The sequence below is a fragment of the Leptopilina heterotoma genome, unplaced genomic scaffold, assembly GCF_015476425.1.
Source record: "Leptopilina heterotoma isolate Lh14 unplaced genomic scaffold, ASM1547642v1 Lhet_169, whole genome shotgun sequence".
In the NCBI taxonomy this organism is placed as follows: domain Eukaryota; kingdom Metazoa; phylum Arthropoda; class Insecta; order Hymenoptera; family Figitidae; genus Leptopilina; species Leptopilina heterotoma.
The window spans coordinates 1,102,523-1,125,705 of NW_025110885.1; the positions used below are offsets into that span (position 1 = coordinate 1,102,523).

Below are 23,183 nucleotides of genomic sequence, written 5' to 3' on the forward strand. Positions count from 1 at the left end.
TTTTTTTTAAATAAAAATCTAAACTGACCTAGCAATTATTTTTGACAACGAGAAATTAAAAATGTTGTCTTCAAGAAAAATAAAGAATATTATTTCAGGAAAAAAATTATTCAATTTTATCAGTAGTTAAAATTGGTATGTAATTTAAATGTAAAATTATTAGTTTGAAGTAGAATTTTATTGATTCTCTTAAACATGTAAATTTAAAGTTTATAGTGACAGAAATAAGAAAATATTTCAATAAATTTAAATTTTGACCTATATTTCAAAATTCGCTTGTTAATTTTCTATTTTTGACAATGTTTCCTTATTGCCCTGCGAATTAAAGATTTTTTTCGCCAATTTTAACAATTTTTTTTTAATTATAATAACTGGAAAATTATATTAACTGAATAATTCTTTTTTCTCTCGTAACAATGAATTTTTTTTTACATTCTCATCGCATGAAAACGTATTATTTTGTATTGCATGAAATTTTCAAAGAAGATTATTTTCTTCCAGAAGGACAAGAATTTATTTTTGAACATTATTAATAATTGAGAGAGAAGACTGTCAGATATAAATTGTTCCTTATTCGTTTTTTTTACGATTGAAATTTAAAATGAAAATTAAAACGGATATATTGATTTAATAGTAAATTAAATATTTATATCACCTACTCTCAATGTTCTTTTAACACCATTCTATTTCAGTGATCTTGTAAAATATTTATACACCATTCCTGAATCTAAAGATGTTCAAGAGAATCAATAATTTCACTTCAGAATTATTTCTTTCATCTTCAAATGTATGCTTCCAATTCTTAATATTTCATAATTCATATTCTTGATAATTTAATCTTGAAAATGATTGTTAACTTCTCAATAATTTTATCGAGGTTTCTAATGGTTTTTAAATTGCTAATTTTATCGAAAACTGTTTTTGACTTCTAATCAATAATTTTCTAAATTAATAATTTGATTAACGATACCTAATTTTATATATTTTTGAAAGTAAATTTAATTTAAATTTTAAAAATAAAAATTTAATATAAAAAATAAATAATAAAAAAGTGAAATTGTGTAAACTCTGATAAATTCGTCAAATGAATAAATGAACTTCGACGAGAGTGTATTTTTATCTATTGTCGATAAAAAAAATTAAAATAGAAATACTTGCATAGTATCGAGAGAAAAAAACTTATTTTGTCATCCTGCAAACGTATAATGAAAGGAAATTAAATTCTCTTGTTTTTAACGGTGCGAGTGTTAAATGCCTTAAATTTTTTTGCAAACACCCATACAAGAGGGGCTTCATAAACTCGGAATCGTAAATTCCTCTGTGCAGAAATTCAGAAATAAAAACGCAAGAGCAACAGGTTTGCAATGAAACTCTATACATTGGGATCAAGCCCAACCTAATAGTATTATGATAGCCCGAAGCCTTATGCCGAAAGTTTGTGCATGAGGTTCCTTTTGTTCGGTGAAAAAAAATATATATATATTTAAGGTGCGCAAAAGAATAGTGTTTCCCAAAAAAATCTATTTAGAAAAAAAAATATCTACATTAATAAAATCAGACTTTTGTCTCTATATTGATAAAAATTAATTTTTTCTAGCATAATTTATCGTTTTCAACAAGAGAGAATCTAGAAATGAGAATAAAAAAATTATTAGTTTTTACGGAAAATATTTTGATACTTTTCAATTTTTATTTTTGTTAAAAATTCGTAAATTTTTAATTCCAATCGTGATTTTGTAGAAAATGTTTTTTAGGGCTCGAATTAGTGAAAGTATTCAAAAATACGGACTTTACGGACCAAAAATGAAAACTTACGGACCATTTGCGGAGAAAAATATAACAAGTCCGAGTCAAATAAGATAACATTTTACTTAAAACTATAAATTAAATTATAAAATTAAAATATAAAATTATAATATTAAATTATAAAACATGAAGATATCGATAACTAATAATTTCAACAACAAAAAATTAAATTAAACTTTTTCAAAAATATTAATTCTACAGAATTTTTGATTAAAAGTATGAAAAAATAATATTTTTAAAGATTTTAATTTAAAACCATTTTAAAATTCAATTATTATCTAAAATTTTAAATAAAAATTATTTCTAAATCAATTTTTATTAGGAAATTCTATGAGAATTCAATAATTTAAATATAAAAATAAATAATTTATTGAATAATTAAATGTTTCTTAAAATTGAATTCTCATAAAGAATTTTATTAACAATTTTTTAATTTTTTCTTCAAAATTCAATTATTTCTAAAAATGCATGTTATAAAGCTTTTAATACTCAAATGTTATTTAAAATTTTAACTAAAATTCATTTTTAAATAAATTTTTATTATAAAATTCAACGAGAATAAAATTATTTAAATATAAAAATAAATAATTTATTGAATAATAATTGAATGTTTCTTAAAATTAAATTCTCATAAAGAATTTTATCAATAAATTTTTAAATAATTAAATTATTTCGAAGAATTTTAATTAAATTTCAAGAATAATTACATTTTTCAAAAAAATGTGATTAAAATTATACTAAAAATAATTGAAATTCAACGATGAGTTTTATTATTTATGAAAATAATTGAATTCCGAAAATGAATTTTAATATTTATGAAAATAATTGAATTCTTCTAACAAATTTTATAAAAAAAAATTTTTAAATAATTGAATTTCTACGAAGAATTTTATTATTTATCAAAATAATTTAAGTCTGTCAAATAATTTTATTAAAATTTTGAAAATAATTGAATATCTGCGAAGAATTAATTATTAATGAAATTCTTCGCAGAAATATATAAATAAAAACAAAAAATTCAATTATTTTTTAAAATTCTAATAAAATTATTTTATAGAATTCAATTATTTTGATAAATAATAAAGTTCTTTGAAGAAAAAAAATTTTAATAAAATTCTTTTTAAGAATTTTATTGTTTATAAAAATAATTGAATTTCTATGAAGAATTTTATTATTTATTCTCATAAAGAATTTTATCGATAAATTTTTAAATAATTGAATTTTTTTGACGAATTTTAATAAAATTTTTAAGAATAATTACATTTTTCGAAGAATTTGATTAGAATTGTATTAAAAATAATTGAAATTCTACAATTAGTTATATTATATATGAAAATAATTGAATTCCCAAAAAGAATTTTATTATTTACAAAAATAATTGAATCCCTGTAAAAATTTTATTATTTATGAAAATAATTGAATGATTGCGAAGAAATTTATAAAAAAATTTGTAAATAATTGAAAGCCTGTGAAATTTCTATGATTTTAAGAAAATAATTAAAGGTTTGCGTAGAATTTTATTAAATTTAAAAAAAAAAGAATTCTTTTGGATAATTTTATTAAAATATTAAATATTAAAAATCATTGAATCGAGGAAAATTTTTGAAAATAATTGAAATTTCCCCAAGAATTTTATTAAAATTTTTGAAAATAATTGAATTTCAAAGAAGAATTTAATTATTTCTAAAGATAATTGAAATTTTGATAAGAATTAAAAAAAAAATTTGAACAATAATTGAATTTCTGCAAAGAATTTTATTACTTTTGAAAATAATTGAATTTCTGCAATTATTTGTAATTTCTCTGAAATTCTCCAAATTATATCGTACAGTTTACGAACTTTTCGTCTTTTCTTAATCAAATTACGAACTTTACAAACTTTTTTTCAAAAAAAATTATTTTATATAACGAAAACGGTATCCTATGTTATAAAAAAGTATCCTATATAATAATAATAGTAGTAATAACAATAATAATAAAAATAATAATAATAATTCATAAAAAGAGCAAAATTTCACTTACCTTGAGTTGATGTTGTGGACGTCGAAGCGCAACTTGGTCCCTCCTTCCAACCAGACGATCAGCTTCAGTTTCCAGACCTTCCATTGATGATTCAGCCTCGCTCAGCCAAGCCAAAAACTTGTCCAGTGAACGATCAAAGTTTTGCAGAGAATTCATTGCTGAATGAAGAAGTTTTCCTCGGTTGATGATGCTGTAAATTTAATCTAGCATGAAACTCAAAAGATTCGGAAGATTATAATAATAATAATAATTATTATTATTATAATCATAATAAAGATAATAGTAATAATTCAAATAATAATAATAATAATAATAATAATAATAATAATAATATTAATAAGAGGTGGACCATTAATTAATTTAATTAACTAGTGGCTTTAAGGGGGGAGGGATTTTCAGACATTTTTTAAGGTCGATAGAAAAAAAAAGTTTCCCAAAAACTGTCTTACGTCAATAATAGCAATAATTCAAATAATGATGATAATACTAATAATAATAATTCAAACAATAATAACAAAGGTAATAGTAATAATAATTCAAACAAATAATACCAAAGATAATAGTTATAATAATTTAAACAATAATAACAAAGTTAATAGTAATAATGATAATGATATTACTTATAATAATAATAATAATAATAATAATAATAATAATAATAATAATAATAATAATAATAATAATAATAATAATAATAATAATAATAATAATAATAATAATAATAATAATAATAATCAAATTTAATTAATTTTTCAAAGATTTAGTGCTTTGAAAAGTGAAACGAGTTCACAGAGAAAGCATTTAGAATTCAACTTCCTCACTTTATGAAACATCTTGCCTATAGTTATTTAATCCGGCTTCCATGAATCTTTCATCTGTTTTCATCTCATAAATTCCAAAGTAGTAAACTTAAACGTATTAAATTGTATAAATATTTAAATTTCTTCTTTTTTAAATGCACCAGTTTTATAAAAGAGTATTAAACTTTTTCGTTATACAAAAACCCAGATATATATATTATTTTATATAAATATGAAATGTAAAACTTTTACAAAAAATAAGTACATTCAATAAAATTTATCATTTTAAAGTTTATTAATTATATATTTTCGCTTTGACAAGATTTGAAAACTGTATATAAAAACAATTTTTTTTCTCTTTAATTAAATATCAATCTCTTTAAAAATTTAATTGGTGTGAATGAAAATAAATTTTCTCTTGAGTATTTATATAATTCTGTGAAGAAATTTATATTTTTAAATAAAAATATATATTTCTTGTCAAATGTGACATTTTTAGGAAAATTTTTTTAAATTTTAAGGAAAAGTTTACTGTAATTTTTATATCGAACTCGATTGTTAATATTACTATTATTTTTGTTATTTTAATTTGTTCTATTACTTATATTAGTATTTGGGTGATTTTTCTGAAAGTAGATTATTTTCTAGAATTTTTAATTAAAATTCTTCTATACATAAATTATTTTGAATAATTTTTGAAAAAGTTGTTTGGAATTTTTCAAATACATTTGTTTACAATTCAATTTTACAAAATTTCGATTTTTGGAAATTCCTACAATTAAATATATATTAAAATACAAAAACTAATAATTTCAACAACAAAAAATTAAATTAAACTTTTTCAAAAAAATTAATTCTACAGAATTTTTGGTTAAAAGTATGAAAAAATAGGATTTTTAAAGATTTTAATTTAAAACCTTTTTAAAATTCAATTAATTATAAAAATTCATGACATAATGCTATTAACATTCAATTATTATCTCAAATTTAAAATAAAAATTATTTTTAAATCAATTTTTATTAGGAAATTCTATGAGAATTCAATAATTTAAATATAAAAATAAATAATTTATTGAATAATTAAATGTTTCTTAAAATTGAATTCTTTTGAGGAATTTTAATAAAATTTTTAAGAATAATTACATTCTTATAAAAATTAAAGAAATAATTGAATTCAAATTAAAAATATTTTATTAAAATTATATTAAACATAATTCAACAATAATTGAATTTCTGGGAACAATTTAATTATATATTCGAAAATAATTGAATTCTTATTAATTTTTTCAATGAATTTAATAAAAATTCTATTGAAAATAATTAAATTTTTAATTTTTATACAGAATTTAAAAAAAAAATTTATCAATAATAATAATAATTGAATTCTTTTCAGAAATATTAAAATTGTTCTAAAAATAATTGAATCTCTGTAAAAAATTTTATTATTTTTTAAAATAATTGAATTTTTTCAATTAATTTTTAAATAATTGAATTTTTTGACGAATTTCAAATTTTTTAAAAATAATTACATTTTTTGAGAAATTTGATTAAAATTGTATTAAAAATAATTGAATTTCTAAAAGGAATTTTATTATTTATGAGAATAATTAAATCTCTGTAAAAAAAAATTATTATTTATGAAAATAATTGAATTTTTGGAAAAGAATTTTATTGTTTATAAACATAATTGGAATTTTGAGAATTTTTGAACATAATTGAACTTCTACGATGAATTTTATTATTTTTGAAAATAATTGAATTTTTGCAATCATTTGTAACATCTCCAAAATTCAATTTTTTTTAGTGTTTTTAGCTAAAATTTTTCTATAAATTCATTATTTCTAATAATTTATGAAATATATATATATATCTTCAAAAATTTAACTAATTTCAGAAGCATTTGAATGTTAAAAATTTTTCAAAATGAAAGTTATTTAAATTTTTTAATTAAATTCATCCTTTAAAATTGAAATTTTATAAAATTTCAAATAAAAAACTTTTGAAGTTCATTTATTTGTGAAAATTGTAAACGCAACTCTTTTAAAATTCAATTAATTTTGAAATATTTAAAGTTAAGTGATTTAAAAATAAATTGTTGTCAGAAATAGAAAAGAATGTATTTGGTATTAAAAAATGCAAAATTAATTTTTATAACCAGTTTCATTTTAGTTTCAATTACGTGAATCATATTAGATTTTATTTTTTATAGAAAAACCCGGGAATCAAATAAAAATAATAATATGAAGCAAAAAAAGTCAATCTTCTTCAGAAGAAGAAAAAACTTAAATATTTCTAACAATTAATTTAAACAAATAAATAATAAATAAAATTTAATTTAAACAATAAGATAAAAACAAGATAAAAAATCAAAATCAATGAGAAAATGATCGCTCACCTGGTATTGAGATTATTATAACGTTGATTGATGGTCTCTGTCATTTTCTTGACACGCGTTGTATCATCTTGTTGATACACGGCAATTAGTTTCTGGGTGAGTTGATTAAATAGTTCGAGTTGATGCTTATATTGATGAAGCTCGGCGTGGAAAGACTGTAAAAAAAAGAAGAAAAGAAAAAATAAGTTTTGTGGGTGATGGGTAAAAGTTTAGACCAAATGTAATGAAACCAGCATCGAGAGCTTCTAACTGAGTTAGAAAAAGTAATTTCCTTCCTATAAAGAAACGTCGATAACTTAACAGAGTTAAATGTTTGTAAAACTGAATAAAGTTTCATGGTGATATTACGCTCGACGGAAGGAAGCAGAAGAAGAAAAAAAATAGAAGAAAAAGCTCTTTTTATTTACAGGGAATGTCTGCAATTGGGGTCCTTCAACTTCCAAAGAAGAGATAAAACTTCAAACTTGTTTAGCTATTTTACAATAATGCCAACTCCTTAATACTCCTTGACAATAAAAAAAAAAAAAACAAACGAACAAACTCCCTTTTGGAAGATTTCAACGAACGAACAAAAAAAGTGCAACTAATAAAATTTTTCTCTTCCTGTAATCATTTTTTAATGCTAATAAACCGTTTATGAAACAGTAGTTAATGTCAAGATAAATACGTAAATTAGTAATTAAATAAAGTACAAGACAACATGAACAAAGGGAAAAAAGGAAGTAAGAGAATAAATAAAAAACAATAAGTAAAGAAAATAAAAGAAGAAGTAAACAAATGGAAAAAATTGAGAAAAATATTTTAAAAAAACAATTAATTAATTAATTATTAATTAACTATAATTTCTATTTCTTAATTATAATTGTTTTAACAAAATTCAAGGTTTTTTCAAAATAAAAGAAAACAATGTTTATAAATTCTATTTGGCAATTACAAATTTTCATTGAAAATGAAATTAAAAGTTTTTGTATTTTTAGAAAATAAAGGAAAAATTTTTTTAAATTAAACAACTTATAAAAATTTATATTTCCATAAAATTTTTCAAAAAAAATTAAATTATTTACAAAAATTATAATAAAATTCGTTACAAGAATTCAGTTATTTTAATAAATAATAAAATTCTTCACAGGATTTCAATTATTTTTAATACAATTTAAAATAAATTTCTCGAAAAATGAAATTATCTTTAAAAATTTTTTGAAAGAATTAAATTACATTTCACAAATAATTAAATTCTTCGCTGAGATTCAAAAATTTTCAAAATTTACTATTTTAATAAAAGTTCTCAAGAGAATTTAGTTATTTGAATAAAGTGTAATAAAATTCGTTGCAGGAATTCAATTATTTTTACAAGTAATAAAATTTTTCACATAAATTCAATTATATAAAAAAAATGTTGATAAAATTCGTTATAAGAATTTCATTATTTTCATAAATTATAGAATTTTTCTGAGGATTTCAATTATTTTTAATACAATTTAAAATAAAGTCCTAGAAAAATGAAATTATTTTCTTACATTTTTTGAAAGAATTTAATTAAATTTCACGAATATAATGAAATTCTTCGATGAAATTAAAATATTTTCAAAATCTACTATTTTAATAAAAGTTCTCAAAAGAATTCAATTATTAAAAAAAAAAAATGAAATAAAATTCGTTGCAGAAATTCAATTATTTATAATTGAATTGAAATTCTATGATAAGTTTTATTATTCATAAAAATAATTGAATTTTTGTAAAAAATGTTATTATTTATAAAAATAACTGAATTATTGCTAAGAAATTAATAAAAAAAAATTTGTAAATAGTTGAATTCCTGTGAAATTTTTATTATTTATGAAAATAATTGAATGTTTGCTTAGAATTTGATCAATATTTATTTTTTTTTATAATTGAATTCTTTTGAAAAATTTTATTAAAATAGTAGATATTGAAAATCATTGAATTGAGAAAATTGGAAAAATTTTTGAAAATAATTGAAATTAGGACAAGAATTTTATTGACATTTTTTTAAATAATTGAACTTTGGGGAATAATTTTGTTATTTATAAAGATAATTATTATTTTGACGAGAATTTCTTTAAAATTTTGAACAAAATTGAATTTTATTACTTTTGAAAATAATTGAATTATTGCAAAGAAATTTATAAAAAAAATTCGTAAATAATTGAATTCCAGTGAAATTTTTATTATTTATGAAAATAATTAAATGCTTACTCAGAATTTTACCAAAATGTTTTTTTTAAATAATTGAATTCTTTTTGGAAATTTTTTTAAAATAGTAAATATTGAAAATCGTTGAAATGAGAAAAATTTTTGAAAGTAATTGAAATTAGGACAAGAATTTTATTGACATTTTTTAAAATAATTGAACTTTGGGAAATTTTGTTGGAAATTTTGTTATTTATAAAGATAATTGTTATTTTGACGAGAATTTCTTTAAAATTCTTAACACAATTGAATTTTATTACTTTTGGAAATAATTGAATTTCTGCAATTATTTATAATTTCTGCAAAATGCAATTCTTTTAGCGTTTTCAACAAAAATTTGAATTAAAAATTTTTAAATTCTATTATTTTTAATGTTGCTAATATTATTTAAAAAAAATAAGTCAAAAGTTAGCCACGCGAATTGTTGCTAGTAAATAATTAAAGTAAAAGAAAAAAGTAAACAAAAAAATGAAGTAAAGAAAGAGAGTAAAAAATCAGGTAAAAGAATAAAGTAAGTAACAAACAAGTTAAGGACATTTGTACTTTTATGACGTCATAATTTTTGTAAAGTATGTGCATGTGTTTTAAAAATATGAAGTCATAATAGTTCAATGCCCTTAAGTAAAAAAATTAATTACGTAACAAATAAATTAAGTGAAAAAAATAAATAAAATTGAGTAAAAAAATAATTTACGTAAAAAATAAATTATGTGAAAAAATAAATAATATTGAGTAAAAAAAAAATTAAGTAAAAAACAAAATCAAGTAAAAGAATAAATTAACTAAAAATATAAATGAAGTAAAAATTAAATAAACTGAAAAAATAAATAAATTCTTAAAAAATTAATTAAGGAAAAAAATAAAATAAGCAAAAGAAATAGAAAATGAAATAAAAAATGTGAATTGAAAATTGAAAAGAAGAAAATTAATTTGAATGATAAAAGGAAAAGGAGAGACATTACATTAAAAACATGAGGGAGAAAAAAGAAAACAAAATTTACAGAAGACGAAAAAGAAATGAGTCATGTTAAACGTTAATTTATAAAATATTATGGAGACGTACCTTTTGTTCTCTGAGTTGTGCTTCAAGAACATCAGCAGTATGACCAACGGCCCTCATCCTCTCGAGACGAGTTTCCATTCTTGCCAACCAGACTTCAACCTCGTTTCTCTTGGCTTCGTACCGTTGACTATCGCTCAACATGGCATCTAACTGTGTCTTTCTTTGCATTACTTTCGAGTTTGTCTCATCCCAATGCTCTCTCAGTTTGGTCACTGTAACAAAACAAAGCAAAAAAAAAATTGTATTCGATTAAAAAGCACATTGCAATGTTCTATTGATCAGCTGAGACGAGAAAATTACATTTACTCTCTTATTAGTATGACAGACAAAACAAAATTATTATATTCAAAATTAAAATCGTCAAAAAATGAAACATAAAGCTTGATGTTGGTAACTAATGGAATCATATACTATGTATGTAAATCAATATTCCTTTGACTTTGTATAAATTTATTAGCAAATAACTTTACCCCCATATATGAATACTGTAATAGTAATTCCCATTGGGCTCGGGTTAATTATTCAAGCAGTATACAAATTGGATCAGAGTATGTAAGAAAGTTAAATGGTATCAATTTCAATGAATAAATTCATTTATTTTTAGAAGATTGTATTTATTTTTAGAATTGTACTTTAAAAATTAATTTAGATGCGTAATTCTATAATAAGTAATTAGTTTAGATGTAACTAAATTTATAAGTTAACTTAATTAATTTTCAATTTCAAACTTTCTCAAAAATTAAATATTCATTTTCTTTTATTTTTCCGGTATTATTCACAAATATTTATTTCTAAAAATTACACCTTGTATAGCTTTCGAAATTTAAGTTCCTAGAATTTTCAACTGAATTTCTTATCTAAAATTTAAATCAATTATATTTATAATATTAGAAAAAAAACAAAGTATATAATTTATTTCTTTTATAATATTTTTTTTCACCTATGTAAAAAATAAATTTTTGCACAATACACAAAATTCTAAGCAAAATGTGTACAGTGTCCTGAAAATTATACACATTTTTATTTACAATATTCAATACTCCTTATTGTTTATTTCATCTGTAATTTTATAAGGATATTGAAAATTTGCTCATGCAAAAAATACCTCAAAAAAAAAAATACACTCTATGGACAAAATGGAAAAAAAATTTTCAACAACGTAAATGAGACACATTCGCTACCTTTCAAAAATGCTCTTAAAAATGCGAGATTCCGAGAACACATGTCATCAAATAGAGGCGAAACTAAAAATACCAGATTTTTTGTTTACAGTATTTGTCAAAAATTACTCTACGTATAAAATAATAAAAATAATATTAATAATAATAAAAATAATAATAATAATTTTATTAAAAAATAGGTATATTATTATATTAAAAAGAAAAGGATAGTAATTATAATCACTCTCTAAATTTGAATTAGTAAAAATGTTTACTATATTGAATTATTGACTGCATGTTTGCTTTTGAAAGTAGTAAATTTTACTAATAAATAGTACTTTCTACTAATTTATTAGTAAAATTTACTAATTACTAAAATTTATTTTACTTTTTACTTTTGAATTAGTAAATTTTACAAAGAAATAGTATTTTCTACTAATTTAATAATAAAATTTACTAAGTCAAAGGCAAAAAGTCAGTTACTAATTCAAATTAGACATTTTTACTAATTAAAGTTTAGAGAGAATTGTCATTAATAATAAAAATTTAAAATAATAAAATTTGAGTAGTAATTAATATTATTAGTATTATTATTAATATTTATCTATATGTTGTAATTAATTATTAATTTATTATTTTTAACTATTATAATCATAATTTATTTGCATTGTAATGTAAACAAATATATAATTATATTGTAATTATTCATTATTTAATTAATGTTAACTATTATTATATAATAATTTATTTGAATTGTAATGTAAAAAAAAATATAATTATTATTACAGATGAGGATAAAACTTTAAAAAGAATACACATGGGATGGATTGGTAAAAAAAAATATAATAATTAACCATAATTTATGTCGTAATAACAAATAATAATTCCATAATCACCATTATGGAGATGCATTAATATTCCCTAAAATCCATTATGGTTCGAATTATCAGTACACCTAATTTCTATTTAGCCGAATTCATTAGATGGAATAATAGAATATTAATCAATACGGATTTCCGTCTAAACCGTATTTTTAAATGGGCGACAAAATATTTTCATAAACAAAACTTTGAGTTTTTTTTAAAAATAATATAAACTAAATATTTTAAGTAGATAGTAAAAATTTATTCTAATTAAAATTAGTTCTTTTTAAATTAACTAAAAAATTTTGTAAATATTCACTAAATTTTTACTCCTTTATTTAGTGGCATTAATTTTTAAAAAATTTTTTTATTGAAAATTTTTTTATTTTTTTATTTAATTATTGCATAACTTATTTATTAACTTATTGTTAAACAATTATGTATCATTATAATTTATTTCATTAATAGAAACATTTAATATTTTTTTCACGTTTTCTTTTTTTTTGTAACTTGTAAAATGTAAATAAATAAATATTCTTTCTAATTATGAATTAGTAAAATTCTAGAAATAAATACTAAAATTTTACTAGTTAGTCATTTTTGTGGACGATTTTTCGTCATTTTTTAGGAACTTTCTATTAATTCAAATTTAGAGAGTTAAGTAATATTAACATTTATTTAATTGATAACTCTCTAAATTTTAATTAGTAAAAATGTTTTCTAATAAGAATTAGTGACTAATTTTTGCTTTTGAATTCGTAAATTTTACTTATAAATGGTAATTTTTACTAATTTATTAGCAAAATTTTTTAACTTTGATTTTTATTTTGACTTAAAATTTGACTTTTACTTTGACTTTAACTTCAATTTTTATTTTGACTTTAAATTTGACTTTTACTTTGAATTTAACTTTGATTTTTAATTTGACTTTGAGATTAAATTTGACTTTAAAGATTTTGACTTTGATTTTCACTTTGACATCGACTTTAACTTTAATTTTTACTTTTAAGACTTTAACTTTGATTTTCATTTTGACTTAGACCTTGATGTTTACTTTCAATTTAAAATTGACAATGACTCTGATTTTTATTTCGACTTCAAAAACTTTAACATTGATTTTTACTTTGAGTTTAAATTTTACTGTATCTTTAACTTTGACTTTGAATTTAAAGACTTTGACTTTGATTTTTATCTGAATTTTAAAGACTTTAACTTCGATTTTTATTTTGACTTAACTTCGAATTTTATTTTGACTTTAAATTGAACTTTCACTTTGAATTTAACTTTGATTTTTAATTTGACTTTGAGATTAAATTTGACTTTAACTTTAATTTTTACTTTTAAGACTTTAACTTTGATTTTCATTTTGACTTAGACTTTGATGTTTACTTTCAGTTTAAAATTGACAATGACTCTAATTTTTACTTCGACTTTAAAAACTTTAACTTTGATTTTTACTTTGAGTTTAAATTTTACTTTATCTTTAACTTTGACTTTGACTTTAAATACTTTAATATTGATTTTTTCTTTGACTTTAACTTCGATTTCTATTTTAACTTTAAATTCAACTTTTACTTTGAATTTAACTTTGATTTTTAATTTGACTTTGACTTTAGTTTTGACTTTTACTTTGAATTTAAATTTAACTATGAAATAACATAAAATAAATAAATTAAAATAATAATATAAAAAACATTAAATTCTAAAGCTGAAAAATATTTTCCTGCAACAGAAAAAAATAATAAGAATATAAGAAGAAGAATATAAAAATCAGAGGAAAAATAAAAATTGAGAGAAAAGAAGAGAACAATTTCTCTAAGTGGAGTGCATAATGCACTGATGGTCAAGTGGAGGATGAAGATCAGTCTGAGAATGGAAGCTGAATGAGCGGATATTAATTACAAGTAAAATTCCGTAATAATGTACGGCATTATATTCAAGATGAGAGTGCAAGAGAATGGGGGAAGTTTAATGTATCCTGGGCCTGCTTTAGGTTGAATAATGTTAAAGGAACGTCACGTTGCAGACTCACATAGTGTGGGGAAGGGAAGAGAGGAGAGAGGTGGAGAAGGAGAAAAGTATCCGCGATGAGGGTGCAAAGCACTTGGACCCTGGGGCGGAAGTAAGTGGCTGATCTATCACCTTGCTGCTTAAAGGGGTGCTGCTCCTCTTCAGTGAAAGTTGGAGACACCGTCTCTGCGAGTAAAGAGAGTGAGGGTGTTCCATTCAATGACTTATTACAAGTCATTCACGCTCATCGACCTCAAATTCACTCATCGTTATTTTTCCCCAATTATAAACGGTACTTACTTTCCCATCTAAAATTCTCCCAACCTAATGATTATACACTATACACACTTAATTCTCTCATTTTGTTTTTCTTATATATACGTATACTTCATTTCACACGCCACCTCGTTTCGTTTAACAGCACAAAAGACGAAACTAATCAAATAATTACTAATCAAATAAATAATATATGTTTGGAAATATTTCGCAAAAATTGACACAAAAAGTTTTTCATTGTATTTTCGATTCATTGTCATTGACTTAGACTTTACTTTTTTTACTTTAACTCTGAATTAGACTTTCACTTCGATTTTGACTTTGACATTAACTTTGATTTTTTAATTTGACTTTAACTTTAATTTTCAACATAAATTTGACTTTAACTTTGATTTTTACTTTGACTTTGACTTTAATGTTGATTTTCACTTTGACTTTGACTTTAATTTTAACTTTGATTTTTTACTTTAAATTTAACCTTACATTTAACATTAAATACTAAGATTTTTGGATTTTAAGAATAACTTCAATATTCACTTTGACTTTAAAGACTTTAAAATAGATTTTGAGTTTAAATTTGACTTTTACTTTGACTTCAACTTTAATTTTCATTATGAATTTGACTTTAACTTTAACTTTCATTTTTACTTTGACTTTGACTTTGACTTTAATTTTGATTTTTATTTAGAGTTTAAAGACTTTATCTTTAAATTTTAATATGACTTTAAAGATTTTAACTTTGATTATTACTTTGACTTTAAAAACTTTAGTTTTGACTTTCACTTTGACTCTAAAGACTTTAACTTGGATTTTCACATTGACTTTGACTTTAACTCTGATTTTTACTTTGAATTTAAATTTGACTATGACTATTACATGGATTTAAAATCTTTAACTTTGATTTTCTTTGACTTCAAGAACTTTAACTTGGATTTTATTTTTGACTTTGACTGAATCTTTGATTTTTCCTTTGACCTTGACTTTAACTTTGATTTTACAGACTTTAACATTCATTTTCATTATGAATTTGATTTTAACTTTAATTTTCACTTTGACTTTGACTTTAACTTTGATTCATATTTTGAGTTTTAAGACTTTAACTTTAACTTTTACGTTGACATTAAAGACTTTTACTTTGATTTTCACTTCGACTTTAAAGACTTTAAAATAGTTTTTATTTTGACTTTAACTTTAATTTTTATTTTGAGTTTAAATTCGATTTTTACTTTGACTTTAACTTTAATTTTTATTATGAATTTTACTTTAACGTTGATGTTTACTTTGATTTTAATTTTGATTCTTACTTTGAATTAAAAATTGATTGTGACTTTTACATTGATTTTAATGACTTTAACTTTGATTTTACTTTGACTTTAACTTTTAGTTTTAATTTAATTTTGATGTTTAAAGACCTTAACTTTGATTTTTACTTTGAATTTGACATTGAAGTCTTTAACTTTGATTTTCTTTAACTTTAACCTTCATTATGAATTTGACTTTAACGTTGATTTGTACTTTAACTTTAATTTTGATTCTTACTTTGAATTAATATTTAACTGTGACTTTTACATTGATTTTAATGAGTTTAACTTTGATTTTACTTTGACTTTGACATTAACTTTTAACTTAATTTTGATGTTTAAAGACTTTAAATTTTAGTTTTAATTTAATTTTGATGTTTAAAGACTTTAACTTTAATTTTTACTTTGAATTTGACATTGAAGTCTTTAACTTTGATTTTTTTTTAACTTTAAGAATATAAACGTGGATTTTATTTTTGAATTTAACTTTGATTTTTATTTTGAATTTAAATTTAACTTTGACTTTGACTTTAAAGACTTTAACTTTGATTCTCACTTTGACTTTGACATCAAAGATTTTAATTTTGATTTTAAATTGACTTTAAGGACTTTAACTTTGATTTTTACTTCGACTTTAAAGACTATCAAAATAAAAGTCAAAGTCAAAATATTGACAATCAAAGTCAGAGGAACAGGGAAAGTCTAATTTAAAATCAAACTTAAAGAGAACGACAAAGTAAAATTCCCTGACTTATCTCTTGTTTTCATATTTTTACTTAATTTTTTCTGAAAAATGTTTTTAAACACCAGGAACCAGAATGTTTCTAGTAATATTAGAATTTTGAGATTTTTTCCATACTTTTTTTTCACCAAACATTTTCCTAATTTTCCTAACCAATTTCCTTTTTCCCGCCTCTCCCTTAATTTTCCTGACCCACGTCAATTTTCCAATCATCCAAATCTTCTTCTTTCGTTTCCAAAAAAAAATTTCCAATCTAATTTCTGTTTTTGATCGATTAATGAATTTTTTTTTCTTAAAGAAATGAAATTTCGCCGAGAAGAAAATTCTTAATTCTTAATTTTTACAAAACTTTCTCTATATAATTAGAAAGATTTTACGATAAAGGATGAGTTTTCCCCAGTTACGTTAATCTATCGAGCCATTAATCACGAGTTGCGGTGTGGCATTTGGGAAATGAATGGATTCTGAAGCGATGTGCGGCTCGGTTCGAACGGAAATCGAGCATACTGATGGTATAGTCGACATTTGCATGCGTAAATATCCACAACCAATCGTTATACTTCACCTACAAAAAGCAGTTACCTATATATATTTGTTGCAAAAATCTTTCCAAATTCTTTCAGAAAGAAAGAAAAAAAGAAAGGAAAAAAAAATTCACAAACTTATGCAATCGTAAATTTTTTTTTTTTACTCTTCCGATTATTTTTCTTCAGCACTCTTTCTGAAATGACGCTTTCTTTACGCCTCAATTACTGAATCGTAGCGTGTTCTCAAGAGAGAGGTATTCTAATGAAAAAGAGAGCACGTCTGTGTGCTTCACAAGTTTCATTATTCAAACGATTTTTATCATGCTTCTTCAAATATCGACTTTTGAGGGGTAGGGAGAGGATGAGAAAGAAAAGGACGATGAACCCATAATGCCGCGTTTTTTTAATTACAACAATTATTTTTATATTTAATCCTTTTTTCTCAAATAGAGAAAAACTATTGGGGAAAATTTAAATATTTTTCCTACTTTTTCGAAGTTTTCTTGTAAATTTTGAAAATTGGATGGAATCGTGTGACAAAGTGGATAAAATATGCGGAGGAGAGAGAATATTAGTGTGGAGAAATTGAAGCCTAACACTGTGTCAAACTTCATTGAGACCTAAACAAATCTCAGGATATAAACTGTCGGGTTGACACGCGTCTAGCGAGGCGACAATATGCAAATGAAGACGCATCCATATTCAATGAAAGGAACTAGCGTGTGTGCTAGAAACACTCCAGGTTAATTCATTTTCCGGGTATCTCTATACTATTAAATATTGATTTAATAAAGTGAAGAGAGAAAAAAATTGATCACAATTTTCTACTCAACTGAAATTTCACAATATGACAATGAAAATTTATTTAGACAGCAGATAAATTTTAAACTGCATCCAGTTGTGAATGTAATTTAAGATAAATTTGAATTTTTTTTCTTTTCTTCATTTTTTACATGTTGCTTTCAAAACTTTTCTTTTTTTATTCATAAACTGGACAAAATTAATAAATATGTTTAAAAAAAACAAAAAAGATTACATTACTTTATAATACGACACATTTAATGCTAATAATACCTTAATGCTAATAATTTTACTAATATAAATATTTTGCTATTTTTCCCCTATTTTCTAATCTAACTTCAATTCTAAATTCTTCTAAAATTCAATTATTTTCCAAATTTTTGGTTCAAATTCTTAAAAAATAGGATTATATTGGAAAATAATTTTTAAAAGTAAAAAAAAAAAATTTATTTAATTAAAATTTTATAAAATTTACAATTAATTAGAAATTTCATTTTATTTTTCTAAATTACTTATAAATAATAAATAAATAAGACTATTCAAAACTGGAATAATTTCTGTTAAATAAATATTCAACTTAATTATTTAATAGTTTTTTTAATAAAATATTTCAATATTATTAATTTTACAACCATTAAAATTTTCAAAAACTAATTTAAAAATCTTTTGAAATTTCATTATTTCTAAAAATTTATATTATGAAGCTTCTAATATGGGGCCATCCACATATTACGTCACACTATTTTTGGTTATTTTTGACCCCCCCCCCCCCCCGTACCCCATGTCACACTCTATTATATACATTAGCCCCATTTTCTCTGCAGGGTGTCACAAATTAAAAAATAATTGAATTGTTCCAAAGAATTTTATCAAAACTTTTTGAATTGTTTCTAAGAATTTTATTAAAACTTTTTGAATTATTTCTAAGAATTTTATTAAATATTTTTTAATTGTTTCTAAGAATTCTACTAAAATTTTTGATAATAATTTTTTATTTCAACTATGAGAGGATTTAAGGTAGTGCTAATTTACAAGAAGAAGAAAAAAGCATCTTTTAGTTTCACAAATATAAAAAAGTATCCAAATAGTAGCAAATCGTAAAAAAATAGTAGAAATAAATACATAAGTTTTAGTAGATGACTGCAAAGCCTGTACTGATGTTCAGTATTTATAATTATTTATTTTTAATACATAATTACTAATGTTCAATAAATAATTACGAATGTTCAATATATAAAATTATCAAATTGCCACTTAAAGTGAATGGATTTTAGTTTACATCATTAACGTGTCAGTTAACACCGAGACCTCAAGCATCAACAACTTCGAAATATTCTCTACTGGAAATTATCGACCCTATTGCTACCTCTAGTTAGTCAAATGTCTCAAAAGGACTCGAATTCTCCATTAAATACTGTAAAAAAAAATTTCGCAAAAAAATCTACTTAAAAATAACGAAAAAAGAATTATATCATATTATCATTCAATTGGGCGCAAATATTTTCCCCTATTACACAAATTTCAACACCTTTTTTCTCTTTATACTCAAAAACGTCAATGTTTCAATTTTTGATTATAATTTAAAATTTACACTTGTGAATTTTATAATTTACGTTTGTAAATTCATACAATTATATTTGCAAATTATACAATTTATATTCGTAAATTATACAATTTATATTTATAAATTGTATAATTAAAATAAAGTTTATAATTAAAATTAATTTGTAAATTTAATGTAAATATTAAATTTAAATTATATTTGTAAAGGAAAGAACAATGAACGATATTCTGTTTGAATATTTAACGAATAATGAAGAAATAAAAAATTGATGGGTTTTTGCTAAAATCAACAGCGTTAAAATAACTCATTCAAATTGTGTACAACATCGTGGCAATAAAGCAGATAGTAAACTGAGTCATATAAGTTCCCTTTAACGTCATAGCTTTTGAAAATTTAAGACAATCTTACATCCGCGTCAAGTGAAGCTTCAGAATTCTTGATTGGCATTAAGTCAAGATTCTCCATTTTCCAAAGGGTGTGGGTTAATCAATTATTCTTTTAAAACGTAATAAAAAATCATTTTAACAACCTTTGAAAAAAGATTATAAAAAATATTGAAAATAATTTTCACAACATTTAAAAAAAGATTTTAAAAAAACTATTGCAAATCATTTCAACAACATTTAAAAAATGATTTTGAAAAATATTTAAAATCTTTTACAAAGCAATTGAAATAATAGTAATAATAATTTTACTGTTGAACAAATATTGAAATACTTCTCTTTCTCCACGAGAATTACATTTTATTAATTTCTATTTTCAAACTCTCTCAAATGTAATTAATTATAAAAATTGCATTTCGTATTTAATTTAATTAAAAAATTAAATACAGATTTAATTAAATTACTTTTTGAAATTAAATTATTTTCTAGAATTTTTAACTAAATTTTATCTCTAAATGAATTAATTTTTATTATTTTCAGCTAGTTTTTCAATTATTTTAATAAAAAACATCAAGTTTTTAATTGTAACTAACTCTTCATGGTTTTTTTTAAGTTATTAAGCTTTTTTTGAAAATAGTCGAAAAATATCCGAATAGTTATACTGTTCGAGGGCTGTTTTTTAAAAGTGTAATTTTTTGAAAAAATAAAAATTCACTGCCATGTTATAAAAATATAAAATAATTAATTAAAGATTAAAATATAGAAGAATTACATTTCTCTCTATATTTCGTTTCGATTATTAAATAATAACTACAAAAGGTAACGAAAATTTAATAAAAAAAATTCGATAAAATTTGAAAATATTTTGCTGCCAGTGCCACTAAAATGTATCCATTACGTTGTTATTTTTTAATTATTTTTTCTCTCCATAGTTCAATATGAGAGTATTTAATAATAATAATAATGAAAAAAAACACAATTAAAATACTGTAAAAAAAATAATGTTAAAGTATAGTATAGTGTTAAAGTTCATAATAACCAACAGTGTTCATTTCTGAGAGAGGCTTTAGCCGAGCGTAACTACTCGTTATATTATACATCTATATATACAATATACAGACATAAAATGTATTAAGCAGATACTTTGGCACTGCCTCAGGCTTCAGGATTAGTAATCCTAATATGTTCCTCCATAGTTTCTATTTATAGATAATTTCAGTTGCTATTGTACAACCAATCAATATTATCTGCGGATGAATACCATATAAGTAAATGACTTATTCGTCGGGAATTTCGATAATGTACCCTTTAAAATCGATAATCATACCAATCCAATTAACATTTCAAATTAATTATCATAATCCTAGAAAATACTTCTACGAGCCTCTAAATATTGTAATTTCAATTTTTACCATTTAAATTGAAAAACCTTTAAATTTAAACTTTTTTTAAATTAAAAATAATATCCTATAAAGTTTATATTTCAGGGCTTGAATCAGTGAAAGTATTTAAAAATAAGGACTTTACGGAACAAAAATAAAAAATTACGGACCAATTACTGATAAGAATATAACCAGTCCGAGTCAAATAAGAAAACATTTTAAACTATAAATTAAATTTTTCGTAACTATAAAATATGAAATAATAACTAAATAATAATAATAATAACTAATGACCCAGTTAATGTTAATAATAATGTTAATGTTTTATAATAACTAATGACCCAGTGATAAAATCATTAAAATAAATATTTTATTGAACAATTGAATGTTTTTTAAAATTCAATTTCCATAAAGAATTTTATCAACAAATTATTAAATAATTGAATTCTTTCGACAAATTTTAATAAATATTTTAAAAATAATTACATTTTTCGAGAAATTTGATTAAAATTGTATTAAAAATAATTGAAATTCTGCGATGAGTTTTATTATTTTTTATTATTTTTATTAGATAATTCTACTACAATTCAATTATTTAAATACAAATAAAATGCAAATAAATATTTTATTGAACAATTGAATGTTTTTTAAAATTCAATTTCCATCAAGAATTTTATCAACAAATTATTAAATAATTGAATTCTTTCGACAAATTTTAATAAATATTTTAAAAATAATTACATTTTTCGATAAATTCGATTAAAATTGTATTAAAAATAATTGAAATTCTGCGATGAGTTTTATTATTTGTGAAAATAATTGAATCCCTAAGAAGAATTTTATTATTTTTTAACAATATTTAATTCTTGCTTGCGAAGAATATTATTATTCTTGAAAATAATTAAATTTCTCCAATAATTTATAACTTTTCTAAAATTAAATTTTTTTTCGTGTTTTTAACTAAAATTCTTCTATATATTCAATATTTTATATAATTTTTGAAAAAGTTCATTGATAATTTGCAAATTAATTTGTTTACAATTCAATTTACAAAATTTCAATTATTCGTGAATTCTTCAATTAGATAAATATATATTAGAAAATAAAAGTTTTTAAAAAAAAATATTAATTCCACAGAATTGTTAGTTAAAAATATGAAAAATTAAGATTTTCAAAAAATTTTAATTTGAAACCTTATTAGAATTCAATTATTTCTAAAAATTCGCTATATAATCATTTTAACGCATTCAATTATAATCTAAAATTTAAACTAATATCCATTTTTAAATCAATTTTTATTAGGAAATTCTACTAGAATTCAATCATTTAAATATAAAGATAAATAATTTATTGAATAATTGAATGTTTCTTAAACTTCAATTCTCATAAAGAATTTTGCCAATAAATTTTTAAGTAATTGAATTCTTTTGACGAATTTTAATAAAAAATTTAAGAATAATTAAATTTTTCGAAGAATTTGATTAGAATTGTATTAAAAATAATTGAAATTCTGCAATTAGTTATATTATATATGAAAATAATTGAATTCCCAAAAAGAATTTTATTATTTACAAAAATAATTGAATCCCTGTAAAAATTTTACTATTTATGAAAATAATTGAATGATTGCGAAGAAATTTATAAAAAAAACTTGTAAATAATTGAATTCCTGTGAAATTCTTATTATTTTATGAAAATAATTAAAGGTTTGCGTAGAATTTTATTAAATTTTTTTTTAAAAAATGAATTCTTTTGGAAAATTTTATTAAAATCGTTTCTCCAATATTGTTGTTGATATTCAATTATTATCTAAAATTTTAACTGAAATTCATTTTTCAATCAATTTTTATTAGAAAATTCGATAATAAATTCTGCGA

At 21.1% G+C, this 23,183-nt stretch overlaps 1 protein-coding gene across 8 annotated transcripts in view; it reads right to left on the reverse strand.

Moving 5' to 3' along the window:
* Positions 1 to 23,183, reverse strand: part of LOC122499558 (dystrophin, isoforms A/C/F/G/H-like) — a 557,697-nt gene that overhangs the window by 333,338 nt on the left and 201,176 nt on the right. For all 8 annotated transcript variants that reach the window (XM_043607986.1, XM_043607985.1, XM_043607988.1 and 5 more), the window contains 3 exons: positions 10,298 to 10,509; positions 7,024 to 7,178; positions 3,829 to 4,018 (listed from right to left, as the gene is read on the reverse strand). In XM_043607986.1, coding sequence (XP_043463921.1) covers positions 3,829 to 4,018; positions 7,024 to 7,178; positions 10,298 to 10,509 — 557 coding nt within the window. The remainder of the gene's footprint in view (positions 1 to 3,828; positions 4,019 to 7,023; positions 7,179 to 10,297; positions 10,510 to 23,183) is intronic.